At 44.7% G+C, this 27,470-nt stretch overlaps 1 protein-coding gene across 1 annotated transcript; it reads right to left on the bottom strand.

The window, feature by feature from the left end:
* Window positions 1-1,143: 1,143 nt before the first annotated feature.
* npy8ar (neuropeptide Y receptor Y8a) lies at window positions 1,144-27,470 on the bottom strand. The gene is made up of 5 exons (XM_056402716.1): window positions 27,040-27,470; window positions 7,744-8,374; window positions 7,022-7,263; window positions 5,391-5,537; window positions 1,144-5,203 (listed from the first exon to the last, which is right to left on the bottom strand). The coding sequence occupies exons 2-5, from the start codon at window positions 8,050-8,052 to the stop codon at window positions 4,753-4,755; spliced, it is 1,149 nt and encodes a 382-aa protein (XP_056258691.1). The 5' UTR covers window positions 8,053-8,374; window positions 27,040-27,470; the 3' UTR covers window positions 1,144-4,752.

Consider the following 27,470-nt stretch of genomic DNA (forward strand, 5'->3'; position numbering starts at 1 on the left):
ATAGCATGAACAGTCTTCACATTCAGGCCAGTATCTACAGTCTGATCAGTGAAGACTGATCGAGTTCAGCCAAGCAATTTCATTTCCAAGGCCTTGTGGGATTCCAGGAAACAAGGGCCTTGAAAACTGATTTTCCAGGCGAATTTCACCCTCATTTCATTAAACTTAAATTCAAAAATGTCCAACTTTATGTTAAATATGGGTGATCAAATCATGTTTTGTGATGTCACACTGACCATGACCTTTGACCTTTAGCCACCAAAATGTGATCAGTTCATCCTTGGATCCTAGTGAACGTTTGAAGCCGACGGACTACCTGAAAACAAAATGGCCGCTGCTCTGACTTTAGCGTTTACTTGCTGCTGATAAACGTCTGCAGAGAAGATCTTTGTTGTAGTTTTTCAGAACCTTTGTGTCCGACACAAACAGAGCGCTGCTGGGAACAAAGTCACATGACACACGGACGGTGTTTGTGAACAGATTTCTCCATCTGTGAAACAATACTGTCAAATCTATATTATTTACCTTCACATTAAACACACACACACACACACACACACACACTCCATTATGCCTGTTTGTATTGAGTAATCACCCTATGAATTGTTTGCACTTACACAATTCAAACACACATGAACACACACGCACACACACACGCTGCTCTTTGACTGTTTGCTGAGGCTTTATTCTCTAACTGTATATTTGAGCTTCATTTATCACAGTAATTGAACGTTAAGCCGACGTCAGGAGCAAATCAGTGATTATACACAAGCGCTAAATGTCAGATTCAATCCGAAGCAAATCCCTCACAGCTCAGACCTGCATGAAGGAGAGAAGAGAGACCAGATCAGACCAGACCTGAACACATCTGCAACACTGTCGGTCCAAACAGAGACATCAGTTCACTTCAAAGACCGATTTATAGAAAAGACGTGACGTGTCTCCTGCAGCGAGAGCGCAGTGAAAACCTTCTGTTACCAACGAGCAACAGATGCTTTTCTAATCGAATCAACATCTGTTCATCACTCTTCAATCAAATTCATTTACAGATGTCCTAAGATATTTCCTCCTGACGTGTGTGAACTGTTGCTGCTAAAGGACAGAGTTGTTGCTAACTTTCAGGTTAGCGGTTAGCAGTTAGCAGTTAGCCGGTTAGCGAGCAGGACAGGGGATTTAGCCGGTGTGTTTAACCTGCAATTCCCTCAACTGTGACAGTGACAAGGATTTCAGGACGCAAATGCAGAAACATGAAAGCAGGAAGATGCAGTGAAGGTGCTTTAATAAACTCTTACAGACAGACAGGAAACTAAACTCAGGTAACAAAACAGGAAGAGAAACAGAGGCTGGAGGAGACACGAGGGAAAACACAGATCTCTGTAGGAAACACGACAGAAACTCAGACTGAAGCTCAGAGGAACCGCGCCGACAAAGACTGAGGCTTAAATACACGAGGGAGGCGTCGGGAACAGGTGAAACACATCAGGGCGGGGCAGACCATCACAAGAGCGGGAAAAACTAGACAAAGACAGGAAGTAAAACATCCAACAAACACACCGGGAAGGTAATATGTGGCGTTTGTGTTTCGTCCTGACAACAATATATAAACAGGCTGTGGGTGGAGAGATAGTGACAATGTAAGCATACATACATAAACAGTATATATCACATTTGCATATGGGTGATTACTGAGCAAATTCCATGTCCTGATGAAAACCGCCAGATGCCCTTAAGCGTCCAGTAAGTGAACCTTGAGTGCAGTGGGGGTCAAAGGTCAGAGACCACTTTCCCACTGTATTTTTCCACTGAGTCTCTGATGATCCTCTTCTTGTAAATGGATCATTTATAAGTCTATTACCTGGAGAGCAGCTCTTTCATCCCATCATTACCCTGCAGAGCCCGACCAGACGCAGCCGTATGTCAGGCCTGGCGTCCATCTGCCGCCGCCGCCCTCAGGAGACTTCTGTCATCAGCTCACACAGCTGGAGAGACGAGCTCCAGGCAGAAACCACACATCAGAGCCTATGTTTGCTATAGTGCGGCCACATGCAGGGAGGAGGCGGCGGCGGTGGAGGGGGAGGTCGGTGCTGAGGACTCACGCTGTGAAATAATAACCACTCATATCTATACAGCACATTTCCTGCTCTGACTCCAAAGGTGTCATTTCCACCAGGGACGGCGTGGAGGACGCCCCCCCCCCCCCCCCCGCGCTCTTCAAAATGATATTTTTGTCCCCCTGCTTTTACAAACTTAATTGGATTTCCTTAAGAAAGCGTGACCTCACAGAATTATTACGCTTTGTGAGCAGCAGCGAGTGCACGGTGGACTTTCTTCACCCAGGGTGTCGTCTCCCAGGCTGATGGGCGGAGCTTGAGTCGAAGACTTCACGTCACGTCACTTCGCCTACACCCCTGATCTAGTGAGACCACCTCCCAAAATCTGGAACAGTGGCACAGGGCTCATAGTGAATTCATATATACTACACCCTTACATATTTTATTGTGCCTAACCTTTCATGGATTTATTTATTTATTTTTTAGATTTCATTAAGTTTTGTCGGAAGTGGGTGTAAAACTTCTTAAAGATTATTTATGGATAAATTGTTCTTTTTCAGTTTGGACACTTTTCATTGAGCACCACAGAACTAGACAACACGGAAACTACATTCTTCACACTTGTTTTAATGACACGGTCACGACGAACTGACCAACTAGACAGAGAATTCAACAAAGAAGAAAATGCTCAAAACTCACAGACTGTTACAGTAGTTAAAGATTCACTCCCTGATTGTGACCAGTGTCCCAGATTTTCCTCCAAACGTATGGCGGATCATTTTTTTATCCAAAAGTAAAATGGAAAAATTAAACATGAAAACGGAAAATAAATAATTGTTCTACTTCACTACTATCAGGTACAATTAGTTATTACAAGAAAAAGGAAACTAAAAATAGAATTTGTATGTTCAAATGACATTTTGATACGGTGAACTGTAAATTAAAATATGGAAAATCAAAATGAAAACCCTGAAAAGCTCAAATATAAATCCTCAAATTGAAAGATACAACAGAAAAGCTTAAATTGACATTTGTGATGAAAATGGAAAACAAAAAAAATATATATATGTTGAAATGTCTCTTGGTCTGTTTCCTGTGGCTTTTCAGTTCATAACCTGGTGTTGGGTCTGACAGCTGCTACAAAACGAGACCTCGGTGTTTTAAACACTCCTGCAAAGTTTCGTCTCCTTCAGAAAAAGTATAAGGCTGAGTGGCATCGATAATAACTACATCTCTCAAACACTTCACTGTATAACGTGTGATATTGCGTAATTCAGCCACTGAAAACAGCAGAGAATCCCTTCATGTGTCTCAATTATCTTTTCCATTGGTTCAGAATGAAAAGCTTCACAGTTTATGAGTTTTATTTTACATTGATGTTTAGCAGTCTCGTTTACCTCTGCTGTGTTTGAGTCAAGCAGATTATCTCTACCACACTTTAACTAAGGCATGCTTATCAACAGTGTTCACTATCATAATGAAATCAATTACACTTTGCAAGTTACATATAAAACACATGTATGTCTGCAAGCTGTCTTCATTCCCACTGTGTAGAAGATACTTTCATGTTGTCAGTTTATAAGTGAGTTTTCCTCTTTATCTTTGTCTCACTCAGTTTTCACAATTGACCTTTTGCTAACCCCCCCACACCAACACCAACAGCTAAGTTCTGCTATTGCTACATAGCTAACATTAGCATTAACGGCTGTTCACTCACCAGTCTAGAAGAAACGTTGTGAGTTCAGCTTCAAACTTTGTTCCTTTACTCACCAAGGGCCGTCTCCCGTCTTTGTTTTGCTTCTATTTCTCCCACTTCTTTTCTTCTACTGAAGCTAGCATGCTAACCAGCTAGCCCCAGCGAGATCGGACTGTCTCGTCACTTTCCAATACCGAGTCACTGTAGCGTCCAGGCTGCCTTGAGGAAGTAGCTGCTTCGTACGCGACGGATTATAACCTCTTGTATTGTGAAGGCAACAAGGGCTGCAGCTCTTGCTAAAACTGGTAAGTAAACAGCTGCTAATACTAAGGTTGGCTATGTAGCACTAGCAAAACCTACAAATATCTCATTTAAAGAAATACTCTGCAAATGAAGAGTTTGGAAGGTCGTGTATTTTTTCAAAACCAAAAATACAAGAACAAAAATGTAAAGAATTAATTAATTTGTGTATCTATCTACTTTTATGTAAGCTGCAAATGTTAGCAAGCCTAGCTTACCACCCACTGTCGAAACTTCCAAGGCTAAGAGTTAGCAAATCCCAGGTGGTTTGGGAACCGACCCTAAATGCTATCATATCTGAATGCTAAGCTAACATTAGCAGCTCTGTCCTGCTCTTTTTTAAAAAAAAAAAAAAATGTGGAAATTAACAAAACGATGTTAACTAATGTGGGCGTGGCTTAGCAAACGGTCAATTCTACCCGCTCCTGTGTTTTCTCTTTGCGCTTCCTCTCCGAGTCCATTCACTGGATTTTGCGTCATACTCTGGACTTGAAGCTACATCAGCGAACGTCCTCATCCTCTCCTGTCCCTGAACATTCAGCCCCGGTGAAATGAGCCGTCTCACTCTGTCAGTAAAGTTACGGTAATGAAGTAAAGTTGTGTTTGACTTGCTCAGAGATTTCAGACAGCTGTTTGTGAAATGTTTGTTCCAGCTTTTAACCACTCAGAATCATCCGCCTCCTTAGAGTTTGGGAGCACTCATCATTAGGTGTTAGCTGGTATTGTTTTTGCAGGTAGCGCTGAGCTGATCTCAGGTCTGGGTGAGGGAACGCACACCGACCCCATCCTGTTGAGGGAGGTGGCTTTGGTCATGCCCTCGCTGCCCACGGTGGAGAGAGGGAAGCTCTCGTAGCTCTCCGCCGCCCGGTTGCCGCACTGGCAGCGCTGCAGTGTCGACCTCAGCTCCCTCTGGAAGTTGCTGTTGAGGAAGCCGTACACCACGGGGTTAATGCAGGTGGAGGCCATCGCCGTCAGGTGGCAGGCGGAGAAGACGGCGTCGTGCTGGCAGTCGGGCAGCGCCTGGTGGTGCCAGTCAAACAGCGTGTTGAAGACATTCAGCGGCAGCCAGCACAGAGCGAAGGCGATGACGATGGCCAACAGCATGACGTTAATCCTCTGGGCTCCCCGGGTCCTCCTGCTGCGCTCCAGCATGTCCCTGCACAACACAGCATGAGGCCTATTGTCAAATATCATGCTCAACCTAAGGCACAATTATGACAAAGGAATATATAAATAGAGCATTCAAAAACAGCATCTTGGTAAATAAACACAAGCATGGCAGAAGCTTGTGATGCGAAGGAAGTGGGCTTTCAGGAAAAGGAGAGGAAGTGCGGCTGTGTGACCTGCGTCGTCTCAGGCGTAGGAAGATCCGGAGGTAGCAGAGCAGCACCAGCAGCAGAGGCAGGCAGTACTGGAAGAGCAGCAGCGAGGTCGTGTAGGCGAGGCGATGCTTATCTGAGGGCCACAGCTCCATGCAGATCAGGTGGTCCCTGCAACAAGGACGACAAGGAGAGATGATGTACGGGAAAAGAGACGAGACTGTATCTGGACAACGTAGTCCTGATCATCTCTAGCTGCTATAACTAAATATTATATATATTTCTCATAAAAACAGATTCAGGGTTTCATACGTCACAAACCTGAGGAACCAATCCTGCCAGCTACGCTAACCGTTCAGGAAAGATGCTAACTACGCTAACGGTTCTGACCCGTCTGCTAGTCTCTGGTTCTGGTCTCAGACTCCTCCTCTGAGTCTTGGTCTGACTGAGTCTCTCTGATGTTTCCTCCTCTCACCATCTTGATGCTCTCTGCTCTGTCACCTGTCCACCTGGAGCCAGCAGGTGGTGGGCGGGGCTTAAGGCCTGATCCAGGTTTCTCAACCAGGAAGTGAGAGGAGATGAACTTCAGACCCGGTTAAATGTGTGAAAACATGTTGAACTAAATATGAATCAGAGCAGAGGATTCTTCAGAGTTTAAAACATGAGAGGAACTGTATATTCATCAGCGACGGCTCTGTCATGTCTGAATTGAAGCTGTAAGGAACATTTACATAATGAGTATGTCTGAATATCTCTAACAGATGAAAACAGCAGTGTTATGTATTCCAGGAATAAAAAAGTCAGTCGCTTCTCCAGTTAAAAGACGTGGTTCAGCCGGCTTTCAAGTCAACGTTCCCACGGCATCCGAAGGCACCGCGGCGTGACAGGAGCAAATGTTTCCAGTCAGGTGCAGCGAGGTGCAAAAAAGATACCAGTGCGATCCTTCAGCGTGTGGAAGACGGAGGCGTGACGACGAGGAAACAACGAATTAATTGTTTTTCAGCCGAGTGCTCAGCGGCTCCAGAGGGGCGGAGCTTCAAATCAGGCGGATAATGCACTGAACATGTAATTAGCATAAACACACACATGCTCAGGTTGGTGTGTTTTTCTGAGGAGGGAAATTATCTTGTAGTGTTGAGAATAAAAAAACAACAACTGAATAATCATTTATTTCTAATTTTTCTTCTTCAGCGTTAATTGTTTCTGAATATTGATCTTTTCTTCCTCCGACAGCCAGAGCCGTCTGTCGCATCCCCGACAACTTCAAAATTTGGCACAAACATTCACCGGGACCCAAAGATGAACTCAACAGAATTTGGTGGCTAAAGGTCAGAGGTCAAAGGTCACAAATTTATTTATGCTTCTTTTTTTTCAGGTCAGGTTCAGATTCAGTCCCTGTAGTCTGTAGAGACCTGTAGTCTGTATGCATGTGTCGCCGCTAAGCTAAAAAGCTAAAGCTACAAAAACGGCCTTGCATTTGCATTAAGAGGCAGAAATGTAAATGTAAATTTCAAACCAAAATGAGCATTAAAATGTCACAAGCTGCCTCATCATCATAAATACATACGATTCATTTAGCCACGTTTTAAATGGGGATGTGACCCGGGCTCGTGACAGTGTGATTGTGCACCCGTGCACCAAATATTGCGCCTCACCTGAAGGGGTTGGCGGGCAGGCTGATGTTCTGGAAGGGGTCGTTAGTGAGGATGTTGAAGGAGAGGAAGGGCAGCGAGATGAAGCAGGCGACCAGCCACGTCAGCCCCACCGCCAGGTAGGAGTGTCCGGCAGCGGGGGACCAGCCGGTGGGATGGAGGATCAGCTGGTGGCGCTCCAGAGCGATCAGCACCAGGGAGAAGATGGAGACGGTCACCGACATGCACTGAACAAAGGGAGTCACCTGGACAGGTAAAAAACAAAGAAGCGTCTGTTTTTTAAAACGCAGACTGAAGTGAAGTTTGCACAAACCGATCGGCCGCCTTGTCAATCAACATATCAATAGTCTTGTAAATAACACAAGCACCTCATGCTTTACAAATCAGCTATAACTCGTTAATAACAATAACCTCTGGGTTGCCAGGTTGTGGAAATGTTTTTGGCCATAACTCACAAATTCATTTTCACTAATTATGACAATTTAACTCAAACGTCTAAAAAGATAAAATGATGAAGTGATGACATTTTATATCCCAAAGGTCAAAGGTCAACTTCACTATGACGTGATAATGTGAGTGTGTGTGTGTGAGTGTGTGTGTGTGTGTGAGTGTGTGTGAGTGTGTGTGAGTGTGTGAGTGTGAGTGTGAGTGTGTGTGTGTGTGAATGTGTGTGTGTGAGTGTGTGTGTGTGAGTGTGTGTGAGTGTGTGTGTGTGGTGTGCTCACCTTACACAGGGCCTCTCCCAGCACCCAGCGGTCCATCAGTGTGTATATGACGGTCACAGGGAGACACACCACACACATCAGGATGTCAGAGCACGACAGGTTGGCGATCAGGATGTTGGTGACGTTGCGCAACTCCTGTTGCCGGGCGATGATGAACACCAGGCCGGCGTTACCTAGCAACCCGATGGCAATTACAGCGCTGTAAGCCACGATCAAGAAAGTGGCCCCGCCCACTGAGGGCGGGCATTGGGAGGTGTCTGCCCAATTGGAGGCCTCCCAGACTCCGAGGAGGCTGCTGTCGTTGGACATGGCAGGGAGAGGAGGAAGAGGAGAGGGGAGGGAGGGGGAGATGTGGAGGGGGGGGTGTGTGTCAGGGGTCAGGGTTCAACAGGACCAGAGCCCAGAGGCTGCTGTTGAACTTCTTGGAATAAAACGGATCAAAGCGGAGACGACAGGAAGAGGACGGGCGGGAAACAGGGACGACAGGTTGCAGGTGAAACACAGGACTCAGTGTTGTGTTGTGGGAGTTGGACGACTGCGACTGAGGAGAGGAGCGACTCAAATATAGATGCTGTCCTCTCTTTCCTTCTCCCTCAGCATCCTGCTGCATCAGCTGCACGTCACTTTCTCCCTGCGAAACACAAAACACCAGAGGTGAGAATAATGACGGAGAGCAGTGAACTGGAGGTATTAACACCTCCAGTTACTCCCACCCCTCCATCCATACACACACACACACACACACACACACACCCATCATTACCATGCAGCGCTGTTGGTTTAATGATACACGATGCAGACCAGTTCAGCGGGAAAACAGACGAGACCAGACAGAGTGTGTGTGTGTGTGTGTGTGTCTGCTGCGTCCTCAATAACAAACCTGAAACCTGCCCGAGAGACCATCTACTTCAAAGACTCAAAGAGAAACTGAAGGTCTGAAGAAAACTGTGAAAATACAATTGATGCTTAATGACTGAAGATGTATGTTCAGATAAAGACTAATATCGTTGTTTATTCAATATTTAGCTGCCTGTGATGAACACCATCTCCCATAAGCCCTAGATGTTTGCAGGCTAAATGTCACGGCTGAACAGAAGAGGTAAGACGAGGGTCTGTGGTTAGTTCAGGTGTCTGTAATAACAGTGGGACAGTTGAATGTCTGTGGCTCCTGAATCAATCCCAGGCTCCTTCAGAGAGCGTGTCCTTGAGCAAAACACTGAACCCTTAACTCCCCCTGATGCTGCGCCATCAGTGTGTGTGTGTGTGTGAATGTGTGTGTGAATGTGTGTGTGAACTTGTGTGTGTGAATGGGTGAATGAAAGACATTGTGAAGCTCTGTGAGTGGTCAATAGACTAGAAATTGTATAAAATCAAGTCCATTTACCATTTTTTTCACGTCTGTAAAAACAGCTGGACAGTTGAATGCCTGTGGTTAGTTCAAGTGTTTGTATTCACAGTGGGACATGTGAGGCCTGAACACTGTAGAAGTTTTTAGACGACAGATATTACAACTAGAAAGTTTAAAGAAAAGACTTAAACATGGAGCGTTGGTGAGTTTAATGGCAACAGATGAAACCATGATCATATAAGAGCCCACAGAGAGCCGGTAAATAACTTCATCATTTACCTGAACCAGCCGTAAAGGCAGGTACGTCATAATATCACTGTTAAACTCCCATTATTACAGTTTATTACCAAACTACAATCACTTTTATGCATAAAACCACACACATGCATTAAGTCAACATATAACATGTCACGTTTCTCATACAGAAATAATTACCTAAACACAGATGTATGTAAATATGAAGCCCGTGTGTGTGTGTGTCCCTCTCTCTCCTCTGACACGTGACGTGTTTCCTCCCCGAGGCAAAGTCCCTTTCAGCTGCGACTGAACTGTTTAATTAAAATACTGTTGGCTTATTAACAGCCAGCCGCTCCCATCCACTGATTACAACGTTCATCAAATCCTCACTCAAAATTAGCCCCACACACACACACACACACACACTCACACACACACACACACACACACACTCACACACACACACTCCGTCCCTCTGACGGCCTCCGCGGGCCCCCGAGGGGCCGGGCTGCCAGAGAGTGAGCCACGCTCACAGGTGTCACTGCACAGACGCACTGACTCACTCTCGCCACCCGCCCGCCTGTGATGACACTCATCCAAACGCTCGCCACCTCCCGCTCTGTCTCTCCCGCACGAGCGCGCTCACAGATTCACGCCTGTTGAAAATGTCTGTGCAAATAGTTTGCATAAGAAAACATCATTATATAACTGCCTTATGTAATGTCTGCACATAATTATTGTTTACATGTATGAACACGATACAGCGGAATGATATAGGTGAGAGCATTATGTAATTGTCTTTTTTATCCATACTGGGAATTGTCTTTGTTCAGATTTCATATAATTACTGGTTATTATTATATTATTATATTCCTGTGCGAATGTGTTAGTGTGATTTTCACAGCATGAGGATCTGGAGCGCCTCCAGATATTATTATTAATATGAATCTGTTATGGATTACTAAACCAATAAGACTCATCTCTCTTTGTTCTCCTCACTGGTATTAAAAAGGGAGTGGGAGCAGTGGAGATCCTAGACTCTGGGGGATCCAAGGCAAAGAAGTCCCCCCCCCCCCCCCCCCACATCCCTACACCAACCTTACATGCAGCCAAATGTCCAGATGTCCCCTAAATGTCTCACATGCATGTAGAATTAGATGCTACAATTCACCGATGTCTCCTCAACAAAGGCTAAGTTAAATAGTACAATTTGCCGATGTTCCCTGAACGCCTCACATGCAGGCTATTGCTAGAAGCTAGCTACACCACACAGTCAGGGAGGTTTTGTACTGTATTGTGTCTTAATGGGAGGTTTAAGGGGGTTTATAGTTATCATTACAAAAAGTCTCAATGTGAGGGGCCACTGGGGGCCCCTTTCCTCCTCGGGGGGCCCCACACATCTGCCTGGTTTGCCTCTCCTGACTGTGTTTATTACTGATGATCTGCGACCTCTGTTCACCTGTCGGGCGTTAAAGCGCTCAACAACACAAACCAGTGACACCTGTGACCACATTCACCCGACAGTGAAGTCGCCAAGATGTTTAACGCCTCAGTAAATCTGCCACAAGAGAACGACCCGTGTGCAGGTTCTGTCTTGTCGTCAGCTTTAGGTCATTCTGCAGAAACACAACAAGAACCAGAGAGTTCTCTCCTGAGCGGCTGCAGCCGAGAGCGTTTTGTTGACGAGGTCGACCCAGTTGCCGTGGACGACATCGTGTCTCACCAGTGAACGCAGCGTGTTTACAGCGACCAGCTGACAGGTTTCTGTCCGGGGGCGTGGAATAAAACAATCATCGATACACAGAAGCACAACAAGCTCCAGCTCCACAAAATAACTCTCAAGTAAGTTAAAAAAAATGTGACTGATTAACAGAAAGTGTCTCCGCGGTAACGCCATGACGGCTTCGGTGTCACCTTGTGTTTGTATTTTAGCAGATACATCTTTCTCAGGGATGAAACCAACGTTTAAATCCAACGAGCTGTGACCTGGAATTAAACGTTGTGTTCACCCGGGGCAGAGAGAGTCCCATCACGGTGGGACAGTCAACACCTGTGTGTGATAATATACCTGAGGAGACTCAAGCTGCTGCCAGATAACAGGTAAAAAAAATAATGTTTGTATCTTTCCCCTTCGGGTTCACACTGAGGAGCCGAGGTCAGATATGAAGCCTGAAGTCTCAGTGGCTTTCTGGAGGTTTATTCTGGACAGATCTGAGGAGATGAGATCAATATGTCTATTTTAGCCTCCCCTTCGGCTTTCTGGTGCCCCCCCCCCCCCCCCCCCCCTCCTGGGGTGGCTTTTCTCCTTTGGCTCCGTCCTGCTGTTTGTCCACATCTGTTACACAACACTTCTGTCTTTTCCTGATTGTTGAATAACTGAGGAGCACAGTGAACGTGTCACTGCCCACCTCTGTCCCTGCAGTTAATCCTCTTCACATTGGGTTTCTGGAGGTTTTGTGAAAACGACCCCAGCTTTGGCTTCATCATCAAAGGTCTATTGATTCAAACCATGACACTAATAACAGCTTAAAAATGAATTAAAGCTCCATATTTTCCTCTTCTTCTGTGTTTTATTTGAAGTGTTGATCCATCAGAATATAAAAACCATCTCAGTGTAGTTTTACATCTCCTCTCTCAGGCTTCTCTCTGGAGCTCTAGTAACAACAGGTCAGTGAGCCAATCAGAAGAGAGGAGGCTCTGAGCCTCTCTTCTGATTGGCTGACTGTTTTCTGAGTGATCCAATAAAAATAAAGCAGATTTCAGGTAAAAACACTCAGAGAAACCAAATCCTGCAAGGTTTGGATGGTGGGTCCAGGTGGGCGGGGCTTGGTGACTGCTTTGTTGTGACATCACAAAGTTCCAGAAGTCCTGACGGCTGGTTTTAAGGCTCAGTTTCTGAATACAGGCTGTGTGCATTTCTCTGTGGACTGAGGCTTTGATACTTTCACAGTATTAATATAGAAGCTAGAGCTGATCTATAATCACACTACACATGGACACAGACCTTTACACTGGAGGAGCTTTAACATACAGTTTCCAGATGTGAGGACTGTATTTTGACTGGGAAGCTGTAACAAACACAAAAGCACTGATCCGACAAATTAGTTGAAAACAGCTGTCAAGAATGTTGGAGCACATTTAGCTTTTTCCTACAGAGCCAGAAAACATCAATTAGTTTTCCTGCATGAAAACTCCATATTAGGTAATGTTGTTCTTATGTAACAGAATAACTCGTACATCGGCCAGTGCAGCATATTTTTTGAATTTCTACTTGATTTTAATTTGTTTTCATTGAGGTCATTAAGATGTAGTAGATGACATGAATGTGTACAGACGTGGAGGAGGGGGGTGGGGGGGTGGGGCTTTGTTCCCTTTTGCATTTTATCTTTTTTATCTATATGGCAACACAGCCTCACCTGACTTCACATGACCTCACCTGACTTCACATGACCTCACCTGACTTCACCTGAACCGACACAGCTGCAGCTCTTACAGGATTCTGTTCATGCACTGAAATACTCAGAGGTTACTGATACTGGTAAATAAGGGAAGAAGGGAAGAAGTTACTGAATAAAGACGTAAACACTTTGTTTTTAAGAAACTAAACTTCACTTTCTTTCACCTTATTTTTTATTCTTCATGTATCATGATGTTTGATGTTTCACCTTTAGCAGCCTGACAGTCTTTCTCCTCTAAACTGAGTCTGAATTGTTTTTCTGTAGTTTTTTAAAAGATTTTATTTGGATTTCCCAAAAGAAATATATAATATATATAATATAAACTACATTTTATACACCTACATCAATGACACAAACACCAGATTTCCACTAAACGTGGCCAAAACATCTTTAACTTTGTTTATTGTGTTTTGTCTCTTTGTCTCCAACAACTTTAGATCAGAGTCTTTATATTCTGACCATCAGCAAACAATAAACAATAAACAAACAAACAAACAAACAAACAAACAGTTCACATTTTACCCACAATACTCTGTATGTACTGTATATGAGCAAAATATAAAATGAAATCACATGAATATTTCCCTTATTAATCAATTAAAAACACAAATGTGAAGTGTGCTTAGTCATTTAACTGTAGTGTTTGTTGTACTTCATTAATTAAATCAATCATGGCATCGTTTTAGAAAAATGAATATACTGAGAAACTAATTATTCTTAAATATTATATAATTATTATTAAAAAAATACTGTTGTTACTAGCTACAAAAGATGAAGTATTTTGGTATAAAAAAACCATTTCACAGTGAAATACTGGTGTATTTTACTGGAGAGAGACGAGTTAAGATGTGAACAGGAAGTGGTCTAATCTCCACTCCTTGACTCTTCTCAACAACAACACATCAGAATAACTTCAAAATGTCATCGATACGTTTGCACATTATTGATAAATCACATTTATGCACTTTTCTTTTTCTGGCTTGCTGCACTATTTCCCCAATATGCTGCATGTTGAAACCCGTCTACTACATCATCTTATACATGTTTGTCGTTATGTTTTAAGAAAAAGTAAAAGTCTGAGAAGTGGCCACCTCCAGAGAGAAAGTTGGAAACACTGACGCCCTCTGTGCCAAGTTTGTTTTTAGCTAAACTACGGTTTGGTTTGACTTCAGGGTCATGAATGTAATTTCACCGGGATCCTCTCAAACTCGTCGTGATCTCGTTGAATCTGCGGGAGATTTTCCTGAGTTACGGGTTTCGTCTCGAGGCCGAGAGCGTCTAACGACCTGCCGCCTCCTTCGCCGAGGAGAGACCAAGACGAGGGCGATGTAATAATGTTCGGTGGCTGGTGAGTGTTCAGGCTGCAGAGATATAAATAACCTCAGTGTTTTCTGAACGTGGAACTGGGGCAGCCAGATACTAGTGCTATTTAATCCGTTGTTGGATTAGACCACATGGTGGTTTACTTTATGTTGAGGTGGTCAGAGACTCAGGTCACGTCCTGATGGTTTCAATGAACCTTTGGCAGATACCTAATGATTCCCATGATCCTTTAGTTTTGCCTCTGTGTCTTTGAGTTCTGCTCATATTGTGTGTGGACACATGGACTGCAGTTAGTCTTCATATCACAGCAGGAGGACAGTGTAGACGAGCGGCCGGTCAGCGTTGGGTGAAACGATTCCTCAAGGTTTTAACGTCTGTTAGGATTTAAAGTGTCTTAGCAGCATAACTTCACACAAAGAAGACGGAGCTGGGAGGGGTGAGAGAGGGAAAGAAAACAGAAGAAGAGGACGAAGTCAAGGACGAGATTGCACAAAGAACGAGGAGAATCAGTGTTCATGTGCTTGTCTGTGATGCAGATGGCACATTCACACTTCTTCCCTCTGATTGAATCCGACTGTCGCCGGACAGACGCCATGTTCCCGAGACACAGAACGAGCGCAGAGCTGCACCTTCCCATGAATGATTGAGCCACGTTTTGATAATGTTTCTATGTCGAGATCTGCTCAAATTATTAAGCCTCATTACAGTTTTACAAGATGCAATCCTGGGTGACAGATGGAAAAATGCATGGATGGCAGTTTGCACAGGTCGAAAACATCTCCATCAGTCACCGGTGACGGCAATCTGGACGCCGTGCAGAAACCGTGGGAGTATACACAACCTAATTTCTTCAACAAGCACACACACACACAAACACAAATGCACATTATCTCTCTCTCCTTTTTCTTGTCTTATGCAATCCCACACAGCAGGAGACAGGCTGCCGGAGATCAAACAAGATACTCGTCAACAACCTCATCCTCTCTGGTTTCAACAATCCCCACCTCCTGTGATGCTACTTCAAAGTTTCCTCCAGTCAGCGTCTTATCTAAATAAGGTCTGTTGGCAGCCCAGATCTGCTTTTAAAATTAGTCTGTGATGTTAATCCCTGGAAAAGAAGCGTTTTTTTATTTTTTTTTTAATGGAGCCGGTCTCGATCTCACCGACAGATTAATTTCACGTCCACGTTCAGATCCCTGCACTGGTGACAGATGCAGATACAGATGCTGAAGCCTCTCAATCCAATTGCTCTGATGCTTTCATTACAAAAGCGTCTGCAAATGAGCAAAAACACAAAGCTGCTTTAATATAGTAATAATAGTGTGATTATAGTTTTGTTTTGTGTGGAAGAGGATTGTAAGGGTGAGCGCTACATCGCTAAAGGCAGCTGCAAGGTGCTAATCTGTGCTCAGCTCCACCAACAGCGGAGAGATAAACAGAATTAGCATGAAAATGGATCTGGAAGAAGAAGAAGAAGAAGAATCTCTGGGATCCTCTGAGAACACACACCTTTCATGTTGGACATTGTTTCTGCACATTTCTGCAAACTTTCATAAATCAGATCAGCCTCTAATCATCATCTCTGCGCTCCATTTAACGTTAGTTGCCATGACGCCGTGATAAACGAAGGCCGCCGTCCTCCCGGTTACAGCAGGGAGGGGGCGTGATGATTAATGAAGCTTCCACCAACGTATCGAGTTATCAGCTCGCACACAGAGACCTCACGGTGAGGTAATAGCCTTGATCTTTCACGTCAGGCTTTATCCTCGAGGCGTAAACCCACCGAAATCTTCGACAGATCTTCCAGAGCCCCAACGAAGGGAGTGTGTTAATGCCAGGAGCACTGGCATGGGGGGGGGGGGGGTCTGCTCAGCCATTCATCCACCAGATGGCGGGTCCATCTCGGACTGAAGCCAGGCAGACTAGCTGGTCTTGCCGGGGGGGGGGGGGGCAGCCCCTCATGTGCCCTTTGCTCCGTGTTATAATCCTATTCTGATATTTACTGTATCACAACATATAAAGGAAGACAGACGGGGGTGTCGGAGGGAGAGGGAGATAAAGGAGGAGAACAAAGTAATCCTCTCTAAGACTCTGATATTGTCTGTGGTCCTCGTCTCCGCAGTTAATTTACAGAATATTAAGTCGGAGCTGTAGGTAAATAACAGTGTGTGAAAACACGTGAAAGACAGACGAGAGGGAAACAGTTACACAAACACAGACCTGATGCAGACGTTCCATATTTATAACCCACATGTTTATTGATGAGCGATGTGCATGATAAGCCCGCACGACCAGAGAGAGAGAGAGAGAGAGAGAGAGAGAGGCAGATTGAGAAAGACGTGTATTTACTCTGCTGCACAAACACCAAACAGGAGTGACGCTCGGCCTCTGCCATTCGCTCCTGCTCACCTCCTTCCCTCCTTATGCAGAGAGGAGAGGAGTGCATGAATTAGAAGAACGCACCTCCCACACTCAGGAAGAACAGAAGCTTGTGTCTGTCTCCGTCGCTGCTGAATGACGGTGTGCTTCAAGACCGGAGGCACTTTTTTATTTCACGTGTGATCGCAGGGTGAAGACAGAAAAACCAAACCGCTGCATCAGTCAGAGTTTCTTCTTCCTCAGTCCAGGATCTCCAGGATTCACGTTCATACCGAGACGCTCTGCACTCGGCATCTACGTCAGCGTTCAGTGTCAGTGCAGGAGAGTGTGTGGAGGTCGCGGAGGATAGACGTTGACGACGATGTTTGACTTTGCGTTCACCTTCCAACACAAACCAGTTTAATTCCCATAAACATGATCGTTGTCTCGCCCTCACCAGGGTTGTGTTCTCTCCACCTCCACGCCACTGCTGCACGACAGAGGCTCCGGGCTACGACATTAGCTGCTGCTAACAACACACACAATGCTAACACACCCCAGTCTAACACCAAACTGTCAGAAGTCCAGTTGCATTGTGGGTAATGTGAAATAGGAGTATGATGCAAAATTGGTGTATTACGTGATTAAGGTTTGAGTAGTGGGTTATGGTTGGGAGAGATCGTGGTCATGGGCTAGCAGCTGAGTGAAGGCACAATGGCACTTTGAGCTAAATGCTAATATTAGCATGCTAACATGCGCACAATAGAATTCGTAGACCGCGAAGGAACCGAAATGAGCTGGTCTGGTCTACGGAGGATTTCCAGCTGTTCTCGCCCTTACCGTTACGTCTCAAGGTGTGGCTTCCTGTCGCCTAGCAACCTTGACAACACTTAACGTTTTTTTTAACAAAACCTTGAAGTTTTAAGTCTCTTGGTTTCAACAGTTAAAGCGTTAGCCGCTGAGCTGAAACACGACACTGGCATTTAACAGTGTAATCCTCAGGTTCTCTGTTGGTGTTGTTCGCTTTCATCATCGGCACGCAATGAATCTTGGGATATGAAGGAGACGTATTTGAGGGAGAGAACAGTCGCGCCGCTGTGATGCAGTCTGTCTTCAGTGGCAGCCTCTGAAGGATGCTAATGTTTGTCAGGTTTACCATGTTCACCGTCTCAGGTTAGCACGTTAGCATTAGCACTAAACTCAAAGTCCAGCCGAGGCTGATGGGAATGTTGTTAGTTCTGCAGGTATTTGCTCATAAACCAAAGTATTAGACAAATTAAAATGTGACCTGATGATGGAGGAACAGTCAGAGGGTCAGCAGAGTTATCACGGTTCATCCTGAGGGGACCGTGAACGTCTGAACCACGTTTCATGATAATCCATCCAACAGCTGTTGAGATATTTCAATCAGAACTCCTTGTGTGAACCTAAAGGTGGCGCTACATGAAACATCACAGGATCGTCACAGTTGTAAGGATCGATCCTCAGGGGATCCTGATCTGAACCAAACTACCTGCCACTACCATCCAACAGTCGTCGGGACATTCCACTAAAAATACAGGATTTCAGTTTGGACCACATGTGTCGTCATAGCGCCCTGAGCTGCTAGCATGATTAGCATGCAGCTTTAAGTGCTGCTGTTTTTGTGGTGGAGTCCGGCTCTGAGCAGACGGCGGCGGGAAACCCCCGGAGAGACAGTCAGTCAGTCAACAGCAGACACATCCAGACAGACACATTTACATCAACCCTCGGGGGAGTTTAGGTTTAGAGTGTGGGAGGAAAACAGAGCAGTCCCACTCCCCAAAGAGGGCACCATGTAGACCCTGACCGAGGAGGGACCAGACCTGGGACGCACCGCAGAGCAGGACTGACTGGAGGGTCGTTTATAGCTAATTACATGCTTGTTTTCAGTGTATGATTACACTCAATCAGAGACATCAGAGTCAGACTGAGCAGAAACTAATAGATCAGATTTACCTCCTTTATTTGCAGCAGCTCTTTCACCTCAAGGCTGCTGTAGCTGTCACATATATTTATGGCGTTTGCCTCGTGATGTTACGTTTTATGACGCCGCCTGTAAAATCTGATTTTTTTTCTCTCACGTGTTGATCATGGCCTGAAGGTCGTCGTGACCTCACGGTGAATCCTTTTCGTCACGTCCTGGATTTTAATCGACACATTTGTGCAAAAGGTTTTTAATTGAATGTTGAGAATTCATCGTTCCAACAAACACACTGAGGTCGCTCAGCACACAAACACACAATCTAATTTGTCATGTCCTTCCCTTTAGGCTTAATTAAATGCATAACCTCCCACTTGTCAGTCCACATCACAACGGTGCAGCCTTGACACGAACCAATGTGATGCTATTTTGGTTGTTGACCATCAGTGACGGACGCTCAGTTCTACTGAACAGGCTCTTCACGTCTTCCTATCTGAGCAAGTCACATGTTTCCCTTCAGCCACAGACAGAACGTAAAGAGCTGCAGCTGATGGCGGTTTTCATTATGGATTCATTTAATCTTGATGAAGCTTTTAAAGCGTCAGAAACTAAAGAGGAACTGGGCTGTTTGTCTGTTTCATTCAAAAGCTGTAAATACATTTATAATTTCAGGTTGATTTTACTGACACTTACTATAATCTCTCAGATTCTCTCTGTGATGTGAACGAGAGAAGAGGGATGTTGACAGACTCGTTATCACCGACTGTCAAAATTAAAGGGATAGTTGGGTTTTTTTGACGTGGCGTTGTGTGAGGTGGTCGTACACAGTCGGTACATTACCTGCAGTAGACTGTGATGAGTGCGCTCCCAGTTAAGAGAGCCGACTGGGAGCACTGGCAGAGTGACGTGTTGCTGTGGGCGGGGCCACCAGAAAAAACCTGTTTCAGATGAAGCTTCATGTAGAATATTTTCAGCTCTTTATCTTCCTGTGAAAACAGCTCTTTCCTTTGGTGTGCTGCATTACGCCGCCGCCGCAGCGTAGGAGCGAATCAGAGAGCGGCGTAATGCAGCGCGCTCTGTAGGTTCGCTTGTGCGTAGGAATGCAGCAGCTCAGCGGCTGAAAAAACTGTAAAGTTGAGAAATGGGACTTTAGTTTTAAAGTTGTAGTTCCATTTCTGTAAGTAAAGCTAACGTTTCTGAAACCAACAATTAGCTGATTAATCGATTAGTTATTCAACAGAAAAGTAATAGGCAGCTATTAGTTAAATAGTTAAAGATTAGTTAAATAATCTTTCTAACTTATATTTGAGTATTTGATGGTTGCAGGTTCTTCGTTGCTGCTTCTCTTACATTTCAGTAAATGTAGTCAAATCATTTGATGAGATTAATGACGGATTGTGACCAAACAAATAATCAGAAATCACTAATCATCAGTCGCAGCCTTTGAGAATCGTTTAAGATGAGGTCACTCACAGCCAGATGTGTTGGTCCTGCCTCCAGCTTTCTTTTTACCTTTTCAGATGTTCGAGGCAGTTATTGATCTCAGCCCTGTGACGGACATATTCAGCCTCGTCCCCCGGGACTTAAAGATCAGTGCTAATCGAGCTGCAGACGTGTCCTCCTCTATCGATCCGGCTCACACAGCTCACCTGCGAACGCTCCACAGTCAGGGAGAAACTTTCATGTGTGTGAATGAGTTTGAATCGACGTGTTTTTCCAACCTCAACAACCATCGAACGAACCACCTGTTGTCTTCGTTGTTGCTCGTGTCTCTGAGTCTGTGTTTCATCTCAATGAGATTAAATAAAGATTTCAATAAAATATCTGCACGTCCACCTGAAAGCCGTTCATGAATCTGCTTCCTGTGTATCTCTTTCATCCAGATTAAACGCTCCCTCATCATCTCGGTCGGGTAAAATGGTTACCCTTTGAAAACCTAATGGCTGCAGTTATGAAAACGCCTCGCTGGACTCAGTGCAACGATGTTTATTACACCTGTTCATCACTCAGCCTGGGGACGATCAGCTGGAGCTGTATGATCTGTTAGAGAGGTGAGCAGGTGACCGGATCAACAGCTGGATCCAGCTGTCATCACATCTCTGCAGACCCACGTCCAGCACACAGGACGGAGGGTTACCTCCACACAGCGGACCAGAACCGACGAGAGACCGGACCTCGAGACTCCGGTCAGTCGAAGAAAATGTCAAATAATGTTCATCTATTTCAGGAGACGCTCCCATGGGTGGTGTCAGAGGTTGATGGTTGGAGGAGTTGTTGGCAAAACTAACAACATTTCCCATCAGCCTCAGCTGGACGAGCATGATTAATGTCGGCAGCTTCCTGTTTCACTCGACTGCAGAACTCTTTTCGTGTTAATAAGTTGGTCCGGAGAAAAGGTTTAGTTTGGATTAGTCACGTGTCAAAGCGAACATGAGAGGAACTTCTCTCTCGTCACACATCACAGGACGCAGGTTGTAGATGTAGCGCAGCGGGTCCCTGGATAATTACTGTGAAGCGGCGTTGGATGACAGATGCTGACACGTCTCCCCGTGTAATCAGTGTTTAAACAGTCTCCTCGCTCTTTAATTACTCGGCCTTTGCACCGCAGCTCCTCTGAAGCTTAATAAACCTGATCTCTAAATTCTTCTGATGTTGGCGGAGGAACTTTTTGTTTCAGAGCCGCCTTCAAGAAACTGAACTAAACAGTGTGGCGGAGTCAGTGAACGCATCACGTGGATGAAAACAAATGAGGAGGTTCGACCGCCGCTTACATCATCGAGCCAAAAGACGTCGATCTCAATGAAACAGTAAACTGAGAGGCTGTGTTACATTACAGGTGACGTTCACCTGGACAGATGTGTAGCAGCTGTTGAAGACAATGTTTAATGAGCTGCAGAACTAATGAGCCCAGCAGCACAGACAGTAAGAATGGATGTCAGACCACAGTCTCTCCTCCCCGTGACACAACAGAGCTGAGGACGGCTGCTGCTGCTGCTGTATTGTGTTTGTGGCGCTAAAGCTCTGAAGCCACAATCAGTGAATGTAAATATGACAAATAACAACGTACATTTAGAGACGTCTTGTCACAACAAACTCAGATCAACAGTTTATCCACCGACCAGAAGCGTGTGAATCAAATCCTCTGATTCCTCCGAGCTCCACTGTTTCTACACACACACACACACACACACACACACACACACACACACACACACCGTCCTGCTGCCTCAAACACACACTCCAGAACCAAATCTGGATTAATCCGCCTCTGAAAATAGTCCCCAACGAATTTCCTCCTGATTTTGTTTCATATGAAGAACAAAAAATTACATAAGAAAAAAATAAATAAATGCAGAAATAAATGCAAAAATTATACAATTTGTAATGAAGAATGCAATTCCTGTATTTTTACCATTATTTATTTATGCATGTCTACATTTATCTATTTCTACATTTATTTATTTATTTATTTCAAGATTTGTTTATATGTCTATTCCTATATTTCTACATTTATATATTTCTGTATCTCTGCATTTATTTATTTATTTCTACTTTTCTGTAAACCGATGGATGAACCTTCCTCACACAGAACATCATGACGTCTGAGCTGCTGAGTTTTAATATCGTTTCTGTCGCTGCTCTGAGTTTTAATAAACGTCTTTATCCTCAGTGTCATGAGTTCCTGAACACATTAACACGAGCCTGTTCACACACACTGACACACCTGTGGCTGATCTATAATCTCATCACCTCCACCTGATACTGATCCACTCGGAGCTCTGTGGCAGACTTCCTGTTCAGTAGCATTCAAAATAAAAGCTGCACAGATCAATACTTGTATATGAATAATGGATGAAGTGATAATGTGAAAAGTTGTTTGTCATCTCTTTAACAGATCTCAGATCAGCGACTTGTTGTCCTGCTGTTCGACGTGTTGCTCCTCCTCTCTTCTCGTCACTGTCAGATCACATGTAAACATGAATGTGGTCAGAGCAGGTGAGAGAAACCTCGTGATAATCACACGCTGCTATAAAAACTAAACTAAAAGCATCTGTAAACAGCAGCGAAGTGAGTTACTCATTTCATTTAAACGACAAATTCTCGTCCTAATGTTCGGGCTCCTCTTGTCTTTTAATCATCTGAATCTGTTCAGTGTCTAAATCTGGGTTGTTTGTTTTTAACTTTTGTTTTATGTTTTCATCATGTTTAAGTCTAATAAAATAAATGATGGTGATGATTCCTCAACAGCCTAAAAGCAGAATCACATCAACTCTGTCTTTATGAATCTGAGGACGTGTGTCTGAAGATCGGCTCACGTTCGGGTCATGATCCAGCAGCTGCACTTTTACAGGTTTGGGGACTTGCAACAAGGACTTGTTGCTATGACAACAGCTCCAGATGAATTTTAAACCAGCTTTTAAAAATAAAAATCAAACCTCGTGAAATCATCAGAATCTAATCTGGATAACTCTCGTTGTGAAGACCAGGATCCTGTCGGAGATCTGGATTCATGTTCACAGTCTGTAATGTTCATCCGTTCATCTGAGAGCAGCGAGCTCGGCCTCTGCCGCTTCCTCGCATTTATTTTCTGTGGATCATTGAATCCCTCGCATGACAGGATCACACATGGCGAGGGAGCGGCTGGTGGCCCAGCGGGCGCGACTCAGACCAGTCGGCCGTGAACTGGGAGAGGTGGAAAATCGCCGCGTGGCGGTAAACAGTCACACCTCAGAGATCCGCCGTGCGTTTAACTCCCATCAGACGACATCTGCTCTGAACCGTGGACTCCGATCAGCTCTCACATCAATCACATTTACCCATGATGCAGCAGGAGTCCAGAAGTAAAGAAATGGTGTGTGTGTGTGTGTGTGTGTGTGTGTCTGTGTGTGTTGTGTGTGTGTGTGTGCGTGCGTGCTTTATTTGCAGGCTCGCTGCCTTGAATTGCTCCTTATTCAACTAAGAAAGTGTTTGAATGGAGCTGAAATTAAACTGATTCTTATCTCCTCTCGTCTCCTGGTGGCAGAAAAACGTTCAGAGAGACTTGAGTAAGTAAATCAACCTGACCCCAGAAAAGTGAGGAGCTGGAGAAATGAGGGTTTAGAAAAGAAGGAAATTACACACTTGAATTTCAAGTCCATCCAACAGCTGCTGAGACGTTTCACTAAAAACCACAAACAGTCAGTCAGAAGACGCCAGGGTCAGCGGGAGACGTCCTCTGGGGGACATGAACAAAACTCATGGTGATCAGTGACGTTACCGTCTCTACGTTCAGGCACCAGCTACAAACAGACCAAGACTCAACACAGACAGCATCAGGATCACAGACGACAGCGACGCCACTACACTTTCCCGTTCTCCTTCAAATGCATCTTTCTTTTCCCGGGAGAAGAAGGTTCCAACAGGTGGATCCTATCAATCCCACAATTCATTGCACACAGGTGATGAAAGCGACAGAGAGCCTGAGGATTACACTGTTAAATGTAGGTATTGGGTTTCAGACACAGACTGTAAATCAAGATGGACGTCGCCTCTGTGACGTCACCCACAGGTTTCTGAAGCTCAGAGTGAGCTGCTCCACTGTTGCCATCTTGGCAGTGTCTGACTCCGCCCCATAACTCCCAGCTAATCCAAAAATGGTCAAAGAGGAGGGGGAGCTGGGGCTTCGGTGCGTGCCGGTTTGTGACGAGCATACGCTCACCCACCTGTCACTCAAAGAGGCCACACCCTCAATCCTCCATAACTGTAGTCCTTAATAAAATGTAAACAGGTGAGTTATATAAACAGGTGTCATGAATGAGGAAATTAGCTATAGAGACCAAAACAGTTTTTGTACCAGGCTGTAAACATGTTTATTTCTGCTGTTAAGTTGGACATTTTAACAGGGAGTCTATGGGGACTGACTCACTGTTGGAGCCAGACTCTAGTGGTCGTTAGAGGAACTGCAGCTTCTGGTTCTTCAGTGTTGATGCTTCATGTTTCAGCCTCAGAGGTTGATGCTTGGTTTCAGCTCAGTTCAACAACTGTTAAGACCATGAACCTTAAAACCTCAAGTTTTTGTTTAAAAAAAAAAAAAGTTATGTGTTGTCAAGGTTGCTAGGCGACAGGAGCCAATGCAACAATAAGGGCGGGAACAGCTGGTGATGCAAAGTGAAAGTCCTCCGTAGACTTGCCCGCCTCAATTCAGTTCGGTCTTGACGGAGTCTACGACAGACCACACCTCCGTAGACCACGCCCTCCGAGGGACACAGCTGATATCTGCTTCATACGAGTCATACTGTGATTAAAACCCACGAAGAAGAAAACAGTCTGTGGCCGTACACCACACCAGACCACAGAGGTTACTGCAGGTCATCATGAAGAAGTGAATGGAGCTGAATGAATGTGAAGTTACACAGGGAGGTGTGACATCTGTTTGTTTCTCAGGCAAACACACACACACACACACACACACACACACACACACACACACACACACACACACACACACACACACACACACAGGCTGTCTGCTATTGATCTGTTCACAGTAGCTGTCAGCAGAATATACTGTAGCATAAATTATTGGAGCTCATTAAACTCAGTACAGCGGTGGTGGGCAAACAGCGGCCCGGGGGCCAAATCCGGCCCCTCAACAGAAACATTTGGCCCCATGACAAAACCATGAAATAATAATAATCATAATTACAATCATAAACTGAAGGCTTGTGTCAACAATGGTGGAAAGTAACTAAAGACATTTCCACTACATTTATTTCACAGCTTTAGTTATAAAAGACTCTTCAGATTAAAATCCTGTAACAATTAAATATGATCCATTGATTTATTATTAAACTAAATTGTGTATTAAGTGGCTGAATACTCACAAATTACAACATTAAGTGATAATATCCAATCATACAATGGATGAGTAACTGTACACTCTGTGTTTCTGCATAATTCATACTTTTATTTTTGTTTTGTAGATTTAGCTGGTAATGCTACTGTAGTTTTGCTTAAATAACATTTTGAATGCAGAAAAACACAATTTGACATTTCCTCCTAAAACCGTAGAACTGACTGATACTACATTATCTGTAGCTCATCACTGGACCAAGCTCAGTGAAAGGTGCGTAAAGTTTGTTGACATCTCATTTAGTTTTCAAGATATTGACCAATAGACTTCACAAGGGGGCGGGGCTTAGCAGGGAAAATGGCCAGAACTGACTAACGATTTGTCCAATCATCATAAACCTGTGTACATAACTTCAGGCTGTGATTGGGTACAGGTCTAATGAAACTCGACCCTTAAGGGGCGCCACAAAGGCCAAAAATGTGTAGCTGAAAACCAGATGGACAGGATTACAGCAGATTAAATGTGCACGCCCTAGAGGAGGGTGTCCACCAAAATCTGAAGTAGACATATTGATTGTCGAAGTGGGCGTGGCCTATTATATATTAGCTCATAAGTCAAGATGCCTTAGTGCAACCCTGATTAGCCTGATTAAACATCCTCCTGAACACACACACAGATCTGATTAATGAACTTTTGAGACACACTTCTCTCTGAACAAACCAGAGATTTATATTTTAAATATTTATACTTTAAAGCTCCATATTTTCTTCTTCTTCTGTTTTATTCTGAAGTGTTGACCCATAAGAAGATATATTTGTGGTTTTAAGAACCAAAAACCATCTCAACCACCAACACGTCAGTGAGCCAATCAGAAGACAGGAGGCTCTGAGCCTCTCTTCTGATTGGCTGACTGATTTCTGAGTGATCCAATAAAAATACAGCAGATTTCAGGTAAAAACACTCAGAGAAACCAAATCCTGCAAGGTTTGGATGGTGGGTCCAGGTGGGCGGGGCTTGGTGACTGCTTTGTTGTGACATCACAAAGTTCCAGAAGTCCTGACGGCTGGTTTTAAGGCTCAGTTTCTGAATACAGGCTGTGTGCATTTCTCTGTGGACTGAGGCTTTGATACTTTCACAGTATTAATATAGAAGCTAGAGCTGATCTATAATCACACTACACATGGACACACACCTTTACACTGGAGGAGCTTTAAAGTACTAACAGTATACAACTACGAATTCATTATGTTGTGTTACTTTTCTGCAGCAATTCAGAGAAAATCCAGGTATGTGAGAGAAAACTATATTTTGTTAGTGACCCTGAACATCACACATAAATAATAATAATAATAAAAATATTCTGTCTTTGTCAAAGTGATATTTACTGGCTTTCTGCTCTGATACTGTTGCACGTTCACTGTCCAATAATTCCCTGTCAGCACCAATTAAACAACAATTGATCAGTTCATTAAATCCTCTGCATCAATCATCTAATGAAGTTAACAGTGAATCGGGATGTTTCGCGCTGCAGCCAGATGTTCTGCAGCTGTTGGGTTAAATAATCAGTCCGAAGTTGGCTCTGCTGGTCCGACTGATCTGGTCCAGACTCGCTCTGAGGATCTGATCCAGAGTCTGTCTCTGCCTCACTGACATCTGCTCCTGTCGCCTGTCAAACAGCTGTAACATCAACTGGCTGGGACTCGTTTTGGTAAACAAAACAAACAAATAAACAAACAAACAAACACATCACAACACTACACCGCCGCGGTACGGAGACAGAAGGCAGAGCTGCACTCACCTGTCCGGGCTGTCCGTGTGGTGTCTGCGTCCAGAGACGGTGCCTGTGTCTGGTGCTGGTGCTCAGCGCTGCACAGAGATGCATGAATGTGTGTGTGAATGTGTGTGTGTGTGTGTGTGTGTGTGTGGTGTGTGTGTGTGTGTGTGTGTGTGTTTGCAGGGGAAGCAGCGCTACACAGCGACCAGTGCAGCACCGGAGGTCTGTGCAGTTCGCAGGCGGGAACGAGCAGCTGCGCGGTGAAGCCGCTCCGGAGGCGGCGGAGCAGCTTTTATTTCTGAGCTTTGTTCAACGTCTGTCAGTGAAGAAGGTCCGTTCAGTTCCCGCGGGATCAGGAGCTCAGAGGAACCGCAGGCAGGGATGCGTCCTGCAGGGCCGTAACCAGGATCTGGGAAATACTCAGGAGGCTGAGGAGCCCCCCCCCAACCTCCAGA

Source organism: Seriola aureovittata, chromosome 18, assembly GCF_021018895.1.
Source record: "Seriola aureovittata isolate HTS-2021-v1 ecotype China chromosome 18, ASM2101889v1, whole genome shotgun sequence".
NCBI classification, from domain to species: domain Eukaryota; kingdom Metazoa; phylum Chordata; class Actinopteri; order Carangiformes; family Carangidae; genus Seriola; species Seriola aureovittata.